Consider the following 17913-nt stretch of genomic DNA (forward strand, 5'->3'; position numbering starts at 1 on the left):
CTTCCCTTGGATTGTATTTTTTTTACTTTTGACCTTGAAGGATAACCTTGACTTTTCACCACTCAAAATGTGGAGCTCCATGAGATACACATGCATGCCAAATATGAAGTTGCTATCTTCAATATTGCAAAAGTTATGACCAAGGTTAAAGCTTGTGACAGACAGACACATACAATGACAGACAGGCCAAAAACAATATGCCCCCGATCTTTTGACCAAGGAGCATAAAAAGTAAATTCCTATCCCTTATACAATTTTTTTTAACTTCATCTTAGTACTTTTATATTTATCTAATTACAAAAGTCAAAACATAGACACAACATAGACACAACATAGTAAAAACATAGACACAACATAGACACAGCATAGTCAAAACATAGACACAACATGGACACAACATGGACACAACCAGGGCTTTTCATCCTTATATAACAGAGGCCGATATTCGGCTCCTTCCCAATTCTAAAAAGCCTTATTTTTTCCCAACTCTGGCTGAAAGACTTCCCAAAAAAAACGATTGAAATTCCCCTGAAAATCAAAAAAATAAACACAGCGGATAGTGTTTTGTAGCCAAGTTACTATTCGGTATAGTTTTACTGGTCTTGTAGATGATTGTAATTTCATTAAAAGCTTCCACGAGCGATAAACAAAGATGAAGGTTTATTTTGCGTAATTGTTGTCTGGTATCGATTTTTTCGCTACCAGTTCAGTTCAGGTATTTCCCCACTACCGCTAAGCCGAATTTTAATTGTATTTGTGTACCAGTCTAGAACAGAATATTGCGTAGTACGGGTTTTATTGTCGGTTTTTGCACGAGGGCCGCAAGGGAGGTCACCAGTGTCATCGCTGAATTTTCAGTTTGAAAATGTCACATAATGGTAAATATTACCTAAAATCAGTTAAGAAACAAAGAAAAAAGAGATAACTTTTAGTTTACTGTTCAAAAACTGCTGTTACCTGTTGAAAAGTTTATCTGTTTGAAAATATAGCTGGCCAATCTTTGAAAAGAACATTTCCAGGTCATTAATTCATAACAAAAATAAAGTTCAAACCATTATTGTGACTGTTTAAAAGTGATTAAATGATTTACCTGTGATGAAATGCTTTAAAAGTTTTTTTCCCAAAATGGCCATTCATCGCGCTTAAATTTCCCAATTTGCAAGGCTAGGGCTTCTTCCCAATTTCCAGATGAAAAGCCCTGACAACATAGACACAACATAGACACAAGTTGACTAAACATTCAAGTAATGAACAATCTAACTTTTTTTACAAACACAATTTGATTAATTTAATAAATGCATTACAAAACAATTTATATATGTTTATATTGCATACACGATTTATATTTGTGATGTAAAATGCCATTTTTTTTTATTCATAAAATCTCTCTTTTAACCCTTAAACTTCCCCCTTGAAAGGACTCAAGATAGTCCCTTTAAAAATCCAGAAGGGCTGTATACTGTCGAATAACTAAGGGTTATTTTGTGTTTTTCTCATAAAAGCCTACAATTAATGACACCAAATAAACATTTATTGTTGAAACAATATCTGTCATCCCCTAAGAGTACTGCTTCGTTCACATACATGGGCTTTTATTCAATTAAAAGAGAAAACTCATTTTATCAATAATATGTTGTACACACTTATTCCAATACATCATGAGCAATCTCCAACAAATTCAGACATTGATCCCATGAATATATTTCTATATTTTTGGTGAACACTTTGATGTAGTTTTTTTTCGTTTTGTACTCATTTATTACTGGGCGCACAATCTTAACCTAGCAAAGACAAGTAAAACTACAGTTGCCATTCACACGTGTATCACATAAAAGAACAACTTTCTTATAATGCACTGTGATTTAAATGTGGAATAACTAGTTCCCCAAGATATTTTGGAAACAAAAAAACATTTATTGGAACCTGAAAGCTGTACTAAGTTAACAAGTTTCAAAATATATTTACTAAAATCTTGGAATACTTTCCCTAGGTAATAAACTTGACCTTAAAATTACCCCTTGAACACTGTTCATACTTACATCCCATATTTTGATTGTCTTATCAGGGACAAATTGACCATGAACTGGATTTAAGCTGGAAGGTCGAGCTTCTGGCATACTGGAGTCAGACAGGCTGCCAGTGCCTCTACAAACAATATATTGCGGCATAATTATGTTGAATTTAGAACAGCAAAAACATTTAATTCACTTAAGCATATCACAGATCATCATGATCAATATTAAAAGACATTCATACATGCGTGAAAAAAATAATTTGTTATTAAGATTCAAATGCATTATGAGTGAGAGAGTTGTTTTAAACAAAACAGGATTTACAGATGTAGTGGATTTAGAGATGAATTCAGATCATGAACAGAATGGGTATCATTTATGCCTGATAAGCCATGTCTTCAGTTTGGCTGGTAAATAAGCTGCTTACAATAATCCTTTCCTAATCTATGTTAATCTTTCCACATCCACATTGAAATCAATCCCTGTTATGGCTCACCATAAGAATAAAGCTTCCCATTGAGATAAATGGACTAACAAACAAGAACATTTGAATAGACTCCATTTTTTCCAACAAATCAAACCTCTTGGTCTAAACTAAAAACAGAAACATAAAAAACAAATGCCCCATGTTACGACCCCTTACATATTTTGTCGAATCTGATTTTTCAGCCGTTCCAGCTCAAGTCTCAGTTTGTTGGCCTCTTGTGTAACTGTCTGAAACTGCAGACGCAGTTGCGCCCCTTCCATCTCCGCCTTCCTCCGCACTTCTCGCTCCTTTTCCAGCTCCTTCAAAGCTCGGTCTCTCTCACTCGTGTCCAGTGCCTGCAGTATTTGCATTTGTTTTTAAAAGTCATGGTTTTCAAACTCTTCCAAGATATCATTGGGACAAATCTTCTGACCAAGTTTCATTAAGATCGGACAATAAATGTGGCCTCTAAAGTGTCAACAAGACAAATGTTGAGGACACATGGACAAAAGGCGAGCACAAAAGCTCACTAAGTGAGCTAAAAAAGTGTGTGAGATCTGTACTGTGACATGTAAATCTGCTCTCAGTTTGCTTGAGCAAACTGCTTCTTACGATGACGATGCACGAAAAGTTATATTGTTTAGTTTACAACACAAAAGCTAAAGGCCCTTAGGCACTCACTAGTGCCCCAAAGGAAGGTAACTGCCATGAAGAAAAACTGCCAACACACACTTAGCAACTCATTTTTTTAAAGGAACAAAACAATGTTATTTACTCACCTCATACATAATTAAATACAATTTTCTAACCATGCTTTATTATGATTGAGAAACAAATGTAACGTCAGGAATGATCACAGGGTTTATATACAGTACATACGGAGCAAACACTGTATCACACAACATAAAAGGAAAACTACCCTGCCTTCATCAGAACTGATACAATGTCAAACTCAGCCTGAACATCATAAGAACAAACGTTTCATGGATATTTGGCGATAATGTGACATCTAGAGTGTGCACAATGGTTCACTTTACCCATATAAAGAAAATGCCCTTTAGCAGCAAGGTTGTTTGACTTAATCAATACATTTTCCAAATACGCAAAGATATTATTAAAACAATGCATGTGCAGATTTTACACATACTGTGACTTCTAGAGTTTTTACAAGGTCAAACTAAGGTTAATCTATAACCATACAAGGAAACTCACCCATCTCCTTGCAGCCATCTTTTTAACGGTTTCAAACCCTTTTTTAAACTTGCTTGATGGTTGAGATTTTTTTTAATGAGCAAATTCTTTGAATTTATATCATTTGCCAAATAAATTGTGTTTATTGATGGGTGCAGAACTAAAAGAAGTTTATTTGAAGGGTTGTGCCTTTCTCATTTATTAAAATTTACATCATACAAAAAAATACAAAGAGCTATTACACTTACTTAAGAATGAATAGGGTTATAGTTATTGTGAACGGCACTTCTCCTTGGGTATCAATACAACCATAAAGTTTCAAGTTGAAATCTTGTATTGTGTCTGAGCTAAAGCCCAGAATTTAAATTAAACAAAATCAAAGGACAATTACTTTTATTTAAGAAAGTGTATGGCTATGGTTCTTGGGTGTGGCACTTCTCCTCATTGATATCTATAAACCCACATTGATATTTTATATAGTTTCTGAGATAAAGCCCTGAACAGATTGTGACAGACAGACGGACTGATGAAGGGACGAATGGACAGAATGAAAAACAATTCTTTAACCCTCTGTCTTTGACAGTGGATAAAAATGTTCAGAGCAAGTATATTGACAATTTAAAAAAACAAAGGGGACTTCTACATTATTCATCGTCATATGATGAAAACTGGCCAGCCCACTGAAGGCCAAGTTTTTCAAAGGAGTGGAACCATTTTCAAATCATCTCAGCTTCATTAGAACACATTTTTTCATTTGAACTGGACAAATTATGCAACTTTTACAGTGTTCTAATGCTTTCTTTACGGAACTTATTGACCAGTTTGACCCCATATGATCCAGTTTCGAACTTGCAGATATATACTTGGGACAAATCATCTGACCAAGTTTTATGAAGATAGGAGAATGTTGACAACCAAAGGCCAATGACTGACAAAAGTGATCACAAAAGCTTACCATTAGCTCAGGTGAATTAAAATAACATTATTTTGATCCAGAGAAAATGTAGAATATCAAAAAATATGACAGTATTGTATATAGTAGGCATTTTTAGAGTAATTATAATACAATGGCACATTTTTAAAGATTGGCTATTACAAAAAATAAAACTATTCAAAAACTTTAATAAAGTTAATTAGTTGTTAGCCCCTTAAGGGGTGTTGCTGCAGTTTTGCTGATTTTTGTCCATCTAATAACTTTTGCTCAAAATTTATATTCAAGTACTACATACAAATACTATATGAAAAATGAAATAAAAACATAGGGTCACCGGCCTTGTTTTGATTTTATTCACCATTTTATAACATGTACTTTTTCATTAAAACTGAAAAATCTCTTATTGCATAAAAATGATTAATAACCTATGAAATTGGCAACATATTGATATTATATAAGCTAATATATATCATATACCATTTAATTAAACCACAAACTACCAAAAAATGGAGAACACAAGTTAAATTTTAAGAAATTTTAATTTTTATAATTTTTATGTCACCCAAAATAACGTCATTTTTTTACTATTTTAACACAAAAATGGAAGTTAAAAAAGTTCTATCCAATAACTTTTTGCGAAACTGCTCAAATATGTTCATCTACGTATTGTTATCATAAAACAAAAATAAAAAAGGGGGGTCACCGCACTTTTAACAGAGATTTTTTTGTTTAACTACCCCTACCGTCTATGTCAAATTTCTTAAAATACAGCAATTAGGCGAAACCCCAAGTACCGGTACATAGACTGTTATGCATAAACATTATAGATTGTTTACAATGTTAATTGGGATCACAACGGCTTACTAAAACACAACACTAATACAATATTTAATCACAAACAAAAGACCATACAGTATCAAACTCGACCTTAATCATCCATAACAGGGACTTGTTGACAGATTTCGGCATGTTTTGGAGTTTGTGATTAAATGCTTTAAAATTGATTAATGTAAACAACAGGACGTATAAAGAGCTCCAGGAAAAAAACAATAGTGAAATAAAAGAAAGAAAAAAAGAATTTAAAAAAGTTAACCGCACCTGGGATCGAACCACTGAGTACCTATTATGAACCTACTCGGTCATAAATGTGTGATATTTCTGATAACAAAACTATTGGGTTGTGATAATAGCATCGGTGTTGCCATAAATATATCCTCGGTTAAATAAACTGCCGCAACACCCCTTAATCTATAAAGGTGCCATAATTTCAGAAAACATATTGATATTGAAAGACAAGCTGCATATAACTTTACAGGTATGGTAAGAAATTTGTCTCGTCTTTAAACATAATCTTTCAAGCAAATAACTCCATTTTGAAATGCATTTCTCAATAAATCACCTTAAAAGATAAAATACCTTGATGGATTTGGCGTAGAGTACTCGTATGTCCTGCCTCTTTGCCTTGTCATTACACTGAGGACACTTACCACCCTGACCTCGCAGCCACTTCTCAATGCAACTGAAGAGAAAGGACATACAAATAAAAAGTTTTCTTCATCAATACTGAAGTACCGTAATTACTCTATGTTTTCGGACACTCTAAAGTTTCGGACACCCCTTCTTTTAGCACAAATAATTATTTTTCGTGACTCTTAATTTTTGGACACACGAGTTTTTGTCCATAATTAATGTCTCTTAGTTTTCGGACAGTATATTTTACAGGGTTATTTTACCCAATTTCGATCCTGTTTTCGTTATCTAATGACCCTTCGATCATGGGTTTTTACAACCAGATTAAGATCATAAAACATGGCAGGTGCATGCCTGAGGGCGACGGACCATTACATTTGCGTTATTGGGTAAATAACCTTGTAAACCGGTATTATACAATGGTTTTGCCCAATAGCATAGGCGTTATGACAATTACCAGGGGTAGTGCCAATTAACAGTTCAATAATCTACCGCAATGGTACTACCCCTTCTCAGTAAAATAACTGTGACAAATACTAAATGCTTCAAAGTTTGATGCCCCTTATTGCAAATTTTACGAACAATGGAATGAAATTTACAAACAAAGAATTCATAGCGTGCTTTTTTATTGCGTTAATTACTGGTTCATACTAGCCAGTATCGGTACATCACATGCTCATCTATGAACTCGTTGGTCAAACTACAACCTTGTAGTAACTGTCTGTCAAATAAATTAAGAATTTAAAATTATTTAAAATGCAGTGCAAACATATATAACTGTAATTTATACTATACGGCATGGTATTTTACAAGCGCGTGCTATTACCGGTAGTCGTTGATAACGCTATTTTCGGACACTTCAATTTTCGACTTTAAGTTTTCGGACACCTGTATTCTGTGAATAATTTTCGTATCTAAGTTTTCATACACGAATTTTTTTTATTATTTTTAAGTATCCAAAAACATAGAGTAATTACCGTATGCCACATTTAGGCCAACCATTTTTCACAGGGGGGCAAGTTGATATTCAAAGCAGTACTTTTTTCAATATTTGTTTTTAGAAACTTTTAATTGAGAATGTTACACAGTATATTGGGAAAAATATATACCTTTTGAGATTTGGAATTCTTCCCCAGATTAAAAAAAAGCAAGGAGTCTTGCCCTTTGGACAAGTTATTGTAAAATCTTTGATAAAAACCCAGCTAAATTAGTTGTATACATAACTGACCAAAATCCCTCGAAAGTAATGCTTCACAGGAGGGCTCCCATGATTGCTTTGGTTCACTTCCCTGAGTTATAACCATGTTATGCATAGGAGTATTATATAATGTGAGCATATGATTTTGGTTCCATTTTAATGGTAGAAAAAACAAACAAAAACAATAAAATACAACAGCAACAGTCATAATTGATACCAACCAAAAAACAAGAAGGCCAAAAGGTGCCAGATGCTCATCTGTAATTAAGTCAACAAATTGTAAAAATCTGAAATCCAATTTTACTTTTGACAGAACTGAGAAAAAAAGGTGTGCAAGTCCCCCAGAAGTTACCTCTGCCCGAACAGATGTCCACATTTAAGTGATGAAAGTCTGTGTGCCCCAGATGTCGTCCAAGACTCGAAGCAGATTGGACAACTCTGAAAGCATGGAGCAAACACTTCCTGTTAGGGATAGTAATCAATTATTTAAGACTTGAAAACTGGCTGAATATTTGAATCTTAAGTTCCAATTCAAATATTCTATTTTCATCATAATAACTATATTCTGCAAATGAAACAGAAGTTTGTTCAACTACAATCAGGGCTTTTCATCAGGTAATTGGGAAGAGGCCCTGCAGCCTTTCAAATTGGGAATTTCATGCGCGATAACTGCTCATTTTGGGATGACCCTGTTTTTAAAAGTTTATCAAACAGGGTCTTTTCATTCTGCAGAAGTATTAAAAGACACACTGTGGTGCATTCTTAATCATATTAGAGCTAATTGCTTTCAATTTGGGAGATGCCGTATATGTCTTAGTACTTTTTTTACAATTTGGGAAATTCCTCCATCAATTTTGGGAAAAAATAACCTTATTTTCGATTGGGAAAAGGCCAAATTTCGGCCCCTGTTATATAAGGGTGAAAAGCCCTGTCAATGTCAAAGTGTTTACAGACTACTGTCGTGAATAAGTCGATGTTTCGATGTCTTAATAAAAGCAGTAAGGTTTGCATGGTGCCCAGATATGTTTTGTCCTGGTTAATAGCAAAATTAAAGATAGTTACAATAATGCAAAAATTTAAAAAGTTTATATTATTAGGTTTTTTATTACAACACCAACAAACCAAATGAAAGAACTAAACACAAGATGCCAAAAGAAATTATTAATCACACTCAAATGCAATAGATTATTTTAGTTCACATGTCCCATCCATGATTAACTATTTATTAACTATCTATATAGTATAAATACATATAGGATCTTGCATGAGTGGCCGTTTTGTATTGAATTTATTAAACAAGTCATCTTAATAAAGATAAAAACGAGGCTTGCCGAATCTAAGATTCTATTTATAACATGACCAACAAATTTTCTTTTAACTTTATGCTCTTTCACCGTTTATTCACATTGTAAAAGAGTTTAACTGTAGAAATTCACTGGAATAATGACATCATTTCTGTGTTTCACAGTTATATAACTAGTGTAATAACACCTGTTTAATAAACAAAATTTAGCATTATGTTATTTCACTTCTGGAGCGTAGGTCATATTATACCTGAATAATAACAATATCCTAGAAAAGTTATTGAGTAATGGTTTCTTTGTAGAAAAGGAAATATTAACAGCAAATCATTTGCGTCAAGTAATTTATATAGACAAGTAGTTGTTTTTAAAAGTATTTTTCTTATTTCAAACAAATATGCCTACACATTCGTTTCCATGCTATCCGAGATACAGTGATGCTGTATCTGTCAAAATTTAATTCCTTATTTGCAGAACAGACATTTAAGACGATGTACATATGAAATTCATTTTTAAATCAGAGCTTTTGGTTTCTTCACAAGAACATTAATATTCAAATAACCACTCTTTCATTTCCACTATTATGCGTGTACTTGTGTGGTTATGACAAAATATAAAGTTTCTTACATAACAATACTTTTATTGAGATTGACTATTATAAATGAAAAAGTAATTTAGTTTTTTAAGTTACATGTTGTCTAGTTTGTACCGGTATATAAATAAGTTGAAAGTAATTACTTTTGATGGCCAATTTCAAAATTAACTGTTGTTCATAGTATACTATCACTGCAGTTGTCTCGTAACAATACAGGTCAAATTGTCTTTTCTGCACAAACAAGCCCAACTAAGTACAATGTCCACATTCTCCTGCATGGATTTTGAGATAACCATTTACACAAGCTCTGGCTAAGCAAACATCAGGTCAGGCAGTGACCAAGTTTGAATTACATACGACCATATCAGCAACATTAACTCTTTAAGTGCTGGAATCAAATTTTGAAGGCCTTTGCAAACAGTTTGGATCCAGATGAGACGCCACAGAATGTGGCGTCTCATCAGGATCCAATCTGTTTGCTATTCTGATAGTATTCTTTGAAAAAAATGGGAGAAAATGCTTACATAAACAAGATGCGTTTGTGAAACACAATGTCCCCCTATATGACGTTTCACCTTATAGGATGACCTTGACCCTTCACCACTCAAAATGTGCAGCTCCATGAGATACACATGCATTTCAAATATAAAATTGCTAGCTTCAATATTGCAAAAGTTATTGCAAATGTTAAAGTTGGCGCAAACAGACAGACAGACAGACCAACCAACCAACCAACAGACAGGGCAAAAACAATATGTCCCCCACTACCATAGTGGGGGACATAAAAATTCAGCAGACAACATTTTAGCAGACTACAAATTTCCCAGCGTGCAAAGGGTTAAATCTCTTCAACAGATTACCAGTGTCCCATATACCCCCACCTGGATAGGAATAAAATCCTGAGCAAAAAATACATGTACTTACATCACCATCATCATCGTCGCCGCCATCTTTTCTGGCCGAGTATTCAGGGGTGGCCACTCTCCTTCTCTTGGGTGTTCTGAAATCAGCCGGGGACGCTTCAGGACCTGGTATGAGGGCCACTGCTGGGCGGGAAATGGCAACCTGCTACCAACAAAGAGGAAGCTTGTTTGGGTTGTAAGTATAGCTGTATGGATAGCATTGTTGTTGAAACCAGTAATAATTCAGGTTGTGCTTATTATATTTAAACGGAGGCACTTCTCAACAAATTTAAATACTGTGAAACCATTTATTTTCGTCAGCACGAAATTTCGTCCTTTTTTAAAAAAATGACTATTTCGTCAGCACTTAAATTCGTCCATTTCTGGTTTTGAAAAAAGGGCGTCCGATTTGTTTGTAATGTTTGTAATACATGTTATACACGGTTGCAAAAAATTTGTGCTGGGGAAAGAGGGGTGACACTTGGTAGTCACTTGCAGGAAGTGGGCCTTGTTTGGCATATGCCAATTAACAAGTCTGTTATTTCAGGTGATAGTAACTGTCCCTTATATTTTTAATAGTATTGTCTTTTAATCCGGATTAGCCGTGTGTTGGCTGTATAATCTGCAACACCCCTGAAAAACACAATACACACAATGGGTAATAAAGTTGTTAACAATTAGCGCTAATCAACACTATTCTACCTAAACGAAGTCGATGCATTCGATACAGCCTTATTGCATTCTCGGTTTACAGGAAATGTCAGTTGTCAGTACACTGTATAATGTACACCCCTTTGTGTCAAAACCGGATTTTACTTGAGTGTGAATAGTCGACTGTTTCATGTTTTTTGTATCAATACCATCCGGGTATCTGTACTATAAGTATACCCGACTACAAACAAGGTGCGCGCTTCCGCATATGGGTATTCGGACGTTCAAAAAATTGACCTACGGTTTAGCGTTCATGCCGTCGAACGCATTTAGCAATATAACTCGTTTTTTTTTTATTATTTCTTTACTTGCAAAAAAAACTAGTGGCTTATAACTTACCTTGCAATCTTTTTTCACTTGCATTTTTCGAGTGTTTGAGTGTTAATTTCGAGCCCTGTGTATATGCGTGGATTATGCTGGATTCAAATGCCTCATGCCTACGGTAATTCAGTCTTACTTGTTTCAAATATGGGACATGATTGTTCGTTAGGATCTTGAATTCGGTCGAAGGACGAAAAAGACGAAAATTAATGTCTGACGAATAGTAATGATTTCACAGTACATCAGTATTGTTTAAAAAGTACTTTGACACCCAGATTTCTACCAAGGCAGCTCATTTGACCAAATGACAAGCCACAAATTAAGAAAATAATCACATGATTTCTTTTTTATTTTCTATAAGTTTTGAGCTTGCAGACTTCCGAAAAACAGCCCTCAAAGATCAGCAAGTTATGAGTTGGTCCGATACTTATAAACAAAGTATATATATGTTAATAACAAAAAAAAAACTTTGAAAAATCGCTCAAAGATTTTGAAAACATCCAACACTCCTTTGATCTTTCATGAAGTCTGACTCAGATGTGAAGGGATTTATCAAGGTAAGGCATTGGGTGGTTGGAAAACAAGCTTATGAATGAGATTATTTCTGATGTGTCAAAATCTTCAAGCATTTCAGGTTAAATTTGTAACAAGTAAACACAAATAACAAGCAAAATTATAACCCTGAGCGAAGGTAACTTGCAATACCATTTTCATGTCATTTAATCAGTATTTTGTAAAAGAACCAGCATTTTGTTTTTTAATGTATTTATCTGTCCTACATGAATTTTCAAACAACTTCAGAATTAAAACAAGCACAAACAGGTACTATTTTGAAGATTAGACACATGGATACGCATGATATGATAACTTGAGGCATAGGTTCAACTTATCTTAAAGGTCCAAAGGAAATGCTTGCAAATCTAATTAGAGAATTCACAAGAATAGAATTACACATTATAGAAGTCTATTCAATGTTTTTTAAGCTCAAAATATAAACACGCCTCCAACCTGTTGACCAGGTGTAGATGGTAGGGCTAGAGGTGCGTCTGTTGCCTCACCCAGGGGCAGGTCACCCCTTGGGTCCACCTGATCCTCCTGTGGGGCAGGGTTGACAGCACGCTCAGGTTCAATGTCATCTGTGACGATCACCTCCATTACTGCATTACCTAGTACAATGAAAAATGCAGCACACATGTGAGTTTACTTTAACAACTTTTTTTAACACAAGCAACTATCTTCAGAACTCTCTTACAAGAACACACAAGAAAAACTTGTGATTGCTCATCAATTTTGCGTAGGTCAATTTCGTTTTTAAAAAAATTGGTGGACTTAACCAATCTGACTGACACAAACAATACAAATATGTATTTAATCAATGCCATAATAACATGCATTGAATATTCCAAGAAATTCTTGAAGACTTACCAATATCTGGCATTTGTTGGTTACTGTTTTCGTCTTCAATTTCAATTTCAGACTCTACCTATAATTCAAAATAAATCTTATAAAATACAACAATAAAACATATTTTTTAAGCAACAGGCTATAAATCACAGATAATATTTAATACATTCATATCATTTTCGAATGACATAAGTATGTATGAGCAAATAACAAACTTAAGGAAATGGATAAAAATCTAGGACCATAAAAGACAATAATCTTTAGACAGTGCAAAGGAGTCTTGCTTGTTAGTTGCATTTCGTAATTTTTTTTGGCTTCTCAGAACATAATAATTGTTTAGTACTAGGAAGACACAATTTTGTTTTATTGAAATCAAAGTAAAAAAATAAAATGTTTTATACCATGAACATTTTAGAACAAACACTATAAAAGTTAAACATTTTGAGAATTCCTTAGGAAAAGGAATCCCTCTTATTTAGTTACAATTGCACCATTTTCACACCTTAATTGGTCTTAATTGGCAATTGCCAAAATAAATCTCAGTCAAAGGCAGCGAAAAGCAAGATTTTACTAAAAAAAATCATCAATAACAAACACACACATTTTGCATAAAACAATTACAGTATGAGGGGTGGTTAGGTATGCCCTTCCAAAAAAATTGAAAATACAAATACAAGCCATAACAACAACCATAAAACAAGAGGGCCAAGATGGCCCTAGTTCGCTCACCTGAGAGGAGTCGGTTCATTCAATCTTTACCAAATGTCAAACTTGACCTAGATATTGTCCAGACAAACATCCTGGCCAAGTTTCATAATTATTTCATCTGCGAGTCATGATCAATGTACCTATGAAGTTTCATGATCCTAGGCGTAAGCATTCTTGAGTTATCATCTGGAAACCATTTTTCAAAGTTGAGTCACCATGAGCTTGACAGCCATTGTGTGAATACTTTTTTTTGGCACTGTGACCTTGACCTTTGACCTAGTGATCTGATAATCAATAGGGATCATCTGCGAGTCATGATCAATATACCTATGAATTTTCATGGACCTAGGCTCAAGCGTTCTTGAGTTATCATCCAGAAACCATTTTACTATTTCAGGTCACCGTGACCTTGACCTTTGACGTAGTGACAAGAAAATCAATAGGGGTCATCTGCCAGTCATGATCATTAAACCTATAAAGTTTCATGATCCTAGGTATAAGCGTTCTTGAGTTACCATCCAGAAACCATTTTACTATTTCAGGTCACTGTGACCTAGTGACCTGAAAATCAATAGGGGTCATCTTCGAGTCATGATCAATGTACCTATGAAGTTTCAGGATCCTAGGCATAAGCGTTCTTGAGTTATCATCTGGAAACAATTTTACTATTTCGGGTCACCGTGAGCTTGACCTTTGACCTAGTGACCTGAAAATCAAAAGGGGTCATCTACGAGTCATGATCAATGTACCTATGAAGTTTCATGATCCTAGGCCTAAGCGTTCTTGAGTTATCATCCGGAAACCATTTTTCTATTTCGGGTCATCGTGACCTTAACCTTTGGCCTAGTGACCTGAAAATCAATAGGGGTCATCTACGAGTTATGATCAATGTACCTATGAAGTTTCATGATCCTAGGCCTAAGCGTTCTTGAGTTAACATTCGGAAACCATTTTACTATTTCAGGTCATCGTGACCTTGACCTTGACCTAGTGACCTGAAAATCAGTAGGCGTTATCTGCGAGTCATGATCAATGTATCTATGAAATTTACATGATCCTAGGCATAAGCGTTCTTGAGTTATCATCCGGTAACCATTTTACTGCTTTGGGTCACAGTGACCTTGACCTTTGACCTAGTGACCTGAAAATCAATAAGGGTCATCTGCGAGTCATGATCAATGTATCTATGAAGTTTCATGATTCTAGGCATAAGTGTTCTTGTGTTATCATCCGGAAAACATTTTACTATTTCGGGTCATTGTGACCTTGACCTTTGACCTAGTGACCTCAAAATCAATAGGGGTCATCTGCGAGTCATGATCAATGTACCTATGAAGTTTCATGATCCTTGGCATAAGCGCTCTTGAGTTATCATCCAGAAACCATCTGGTGGACGGACGGACCGACATGAGCAAAACAATATACCCCCTCTTCTTTGAAAGGGGGGGGGGGGCATAATGAGAAAACTGCCCCCCTCCCAGCAGCCATGTTATTCAACTGACCGGAACCATTTTTTAACTCAACTCTCATATCAAGGAAACAAATTTTCTGATCAAATTTCGTGTAAATTGGGCTAAAAATGTGACTTCTACTGTGTTCACATGTTTTCAATATATACATATAGAGAAAAATGCCCCGCCCACTGGCCGCCATGTTTTTTCACCGATCCCGACCATTTTCAACCTCGTTCGAGATATCAATAAAACCAATGTTTTGACCAACTTTCATGATGATAAGGCAAAAATTGTGACTTCTAGAGTGTTTACAAGGTTTCTCTATAGCCAAATAAGGAAAACTGCCACTATATGCATAAAGAGAAAAATGCCCCGCCCACTGGCGGCCATGTTTTTTCACCGACTCGACCATTTTCGAGCTCGTCTGAGACATCAATTGAACCAATGTTTTGACCAACTTTCATGATGATTGGGCAAAAATTGTTACTTCTAGAGTGTTTACAAGGTTTCTCTATAGCCAAATAAGGAAAACTGCCCACTTGCGGCCATATTTTTCAACGGATTGGAAACACTTTTGAACTCAACCAAGATATCATTAAGACAAACATTTTGACAAAGTTACATGCAGATTGGGCATGAAATGTGATTTTACAGTGTTTACAAGGTTTTTCTTTTTTTTTACCTGGTGACCTAGTTTTTGACCCGGCACAACCCAGTTTCGAACTCGGCCGAGATTTCATTGGGACAAAGCTTCTGACCAAGTTTCATGAAGATTGGACAAGAAATGTGGCCTCTAGAGTGTTTACGAGCAAATGTTAACGGACGGACGGACATACGACGGACAAAGACCGGTAACAAAAGCTCACCTGAGCAATCAGGTGAGCTAAAAAGGCTGTTTGAAATATGAACCTACCACATTTTCCACATCTGTTTCATCATCACCAACTGTGATGACCTCACTTGAACCTCCAGACTCTGCTGATCTGCGCGTATCTGTTGCATCTCCAGAAGTAGCAGAACCTCGAGAGTCCTCATCAATGACAACCATGTGACCATCATCCTGCAACACATTTACCCATTTATGCCTAGCGTCTAGTAAAAAAGCCTTGGCAAACAGCGTAGACCCAGATGAGACGCTGCGCTGTTTGCTTAAAGGAATTTCTGTAAGAAATATTCTAAATATAGAAATAAATATACGAGACATCCCTAATTTTGGAAATAAATTGATCCAATTTAGAAGGACTGGAGAGTCCATTAGGCATAAATGGGTTAACATACTGGTATTTTTAGGTACTTGATGCGATATACATGTAGCAGAGCGCTAAGATGATACAAAAGTAGTTTGGTTTCTATTGGAAATCTGAAATCTAATCCCTTAGAAATTTCCTTATTAAGTTTTGTAATTAAAGTCCCAAATGTACCTGAATGCCGTGTGGTTGTATATAGAAGCCAGGGTGTACCAGGGGCTGGACCTGCACCACAGGACGGCCACTCACAATCCAGCCCTCCAGCCTGCAACACACAGCAAAACCACACTCTTACTACACATTTTGTTGTGCATTCACAGTACTATAGAGTTAACCTTTACCACTTAGATACTTATTTTGACGCATTTGTAGTCCCTTAGAAAGTTCCATTTAATTAAATACCTTTCTTACTTAATTCAAGTCTTAAAGGCTTCATTTCCAACTCCTTGTTATTAATTTATTTGCAAACAGCATAAAACCTGAACAGTTACCCGCAGGCTGGTCTGGTTTCATGCTGGTTGCAAAAGCCATTTTCACTTTGCTTCTAAAGGGGGAATGGATTCATTTATATTGCCTTCATTGCTGTTCTATGTTTTAGGTTATATAATGGCACATACGCTTTCCTTAGCAAGCATAGCCCAACTTGACTCAGAGGTGAAAAGGTGGTGTGAAGTCATTTGGTAGTGTTATATCATAGTCCTTGGTAAATTGCAGAAACAGTCTTAAAATATGGCATTCTTTTTCACAGTGATAATAAAAAGTGAGACCTTGTTTGACATTGTTGGTTTGAAAAGACTACTTAATAGAATATACTTAATCTTTGCAAAGAAAATGACTTTGACTGTTCTGGATGACCTAACATTTTGGACTGAATAATGTTGATGTCCACTCTTGATTGCTGGAATTACAGAAGCTTCCTACATTGTAGTTTACTACATCAACACTCATTAGAGCACTATGGTGAACACAAAAGTCAAGTTTCAGTTATGTTTCAAATAACTGCAAAGTAAACTTTCTCTTTTTTTATATAAAATAGTCTGTCATTCATGAAAGCATAGGTTTTTCTTATGGTATCACAGAAAAACAGTGAATATCTGGTACCTACCTTTGTTGTGAAACTTGCAGTTGTGAACTGCCAATGTTCCTATCAGAATGAATCTCAACATCTACTTCAACTGAAAGCAAGCATTTTTTTCAAAGACTAAAACGTGTAGTGAAACCAATAAACAGAAAGTACTGTTACACCAAACACAATGGGGTGAAACAAAATGATTTGCAAAAGACATTCTGATGTAAAAGTATTAACATAGAGGCAAAACTTACAAAGTAATAAGTGCAGTCAGAGACAAAAGGATTACCTGCATAACTGCAGAATGAAAGAATAAACAAGGGCTGTTTGTAAAACATGCATGCCCCCCATATGGGCTGTCAGTTGTAGTGGCAGCCATTGTGTGATTACATTTGTTGTCACTTTGACCTTGACCTAGTGACCTGAAAATCAATAGGGGTCATCTGCCAGTCATGATCAATGTACCTATGAAGTTTCATGATTTTATGCGTAAGCATTCTTGAGTTATCATCCGGAAACCATTTTACTCTTTCGAGTCACTGTGACCTTGACCTTTGACCTAGTGACCTAAAAATCAATATGGGTCATCTGCCAGTCATGATCAATGTCCCTATGAAGTTTCATGATCCTAGGCGTAAGCATTCTTGAGTTATCATCCGGAAACCATTTTACTGTTTCAAGTCACTGTGACCTTGACCTTTGACCTAGTGACCTGAAAATCAATAGGGGTCATCTGCGAGTCATGATCATTGTACCTATGAAGTTTCATGATCCTAGGCGTAAGTATTGTTGAGTTATCATCCGGAAACCATTTTACTCTTTCAAGTCATTGTGACCTTGACCTTTGACCTAGTGACCTGAAAATCAATAGGGGTCATCTGCCAGTCATGATCAATGTCCCTATGAAGTTTCATGATTCTACGCGTAAGC

The 17913-nt window shown here is 35.4% G+C and overlaps 1 protein-coding gene across 4 annotated transcripts in view; it reads right to left on the bottom strand.

Annotated features, from left to right (window-relative positions):
- LOC127833866 (E3 ubiquitin-protein ligase RFWD3-like) overlaps positions 1–17913 on the bottom strand; it is a 44801-nt gene that overhangs the window by 17157 nt on the left and 9731 nt on the right. For 3 of the 4 annotated variants that reach the window (XM_052359371.1, XM_052359358.1, XM_052359365.1), the window contains 10 exons: positions 17020–17089; positions 16089–16179; positions 15577–15727; positions 12527–12580; positions 12110–12267; positions 10092–10235; positions 7624–7709; positions 6020–6122; positions 2656–2834; positions 2040–2145 (listed from right to left, as the gene is read on the bottom strand). In XM_052359371.1, coding sequence (XP_052215331.1) covers positions 2040–2145; positions 2656–2834; positions 6020–6122; positions 7624–7709; positions 10092–10235; positions 12110–12267; positions 12527–12580; positions 15577–15727; positions 16089–16179; positions 17020–17089 — 1142 coding nt within the window. The remainder of the gene's footprint in view (positions 1–2039; positions 2146–2655; positions 2835–6019; positions 6123–7623; positions 7710–10091; positions 10236–12109; positions 12268–12526; positions 12581–15576; positions 15728–16088; positions 16180–17019; positions 17090–17913) is intronic. The other variant, XM_052359381.1, reaches the window with a different exon arrangement.

This window comes from Dreissena polymorpha, chromosome 1 (assembly GCF_020536995.1).
Source record: "Dreissena polymorpha isolate Duluth1 chromosome 1, UMN_Dpol_1.0, whole genome shotgun sequence".
Lineage (NCBI taxonomy): Eukaryota > Metazoa > Mollusca > Bivalvia > Myida > Dreissenidae > Dreissena > Dreissena polymorpha.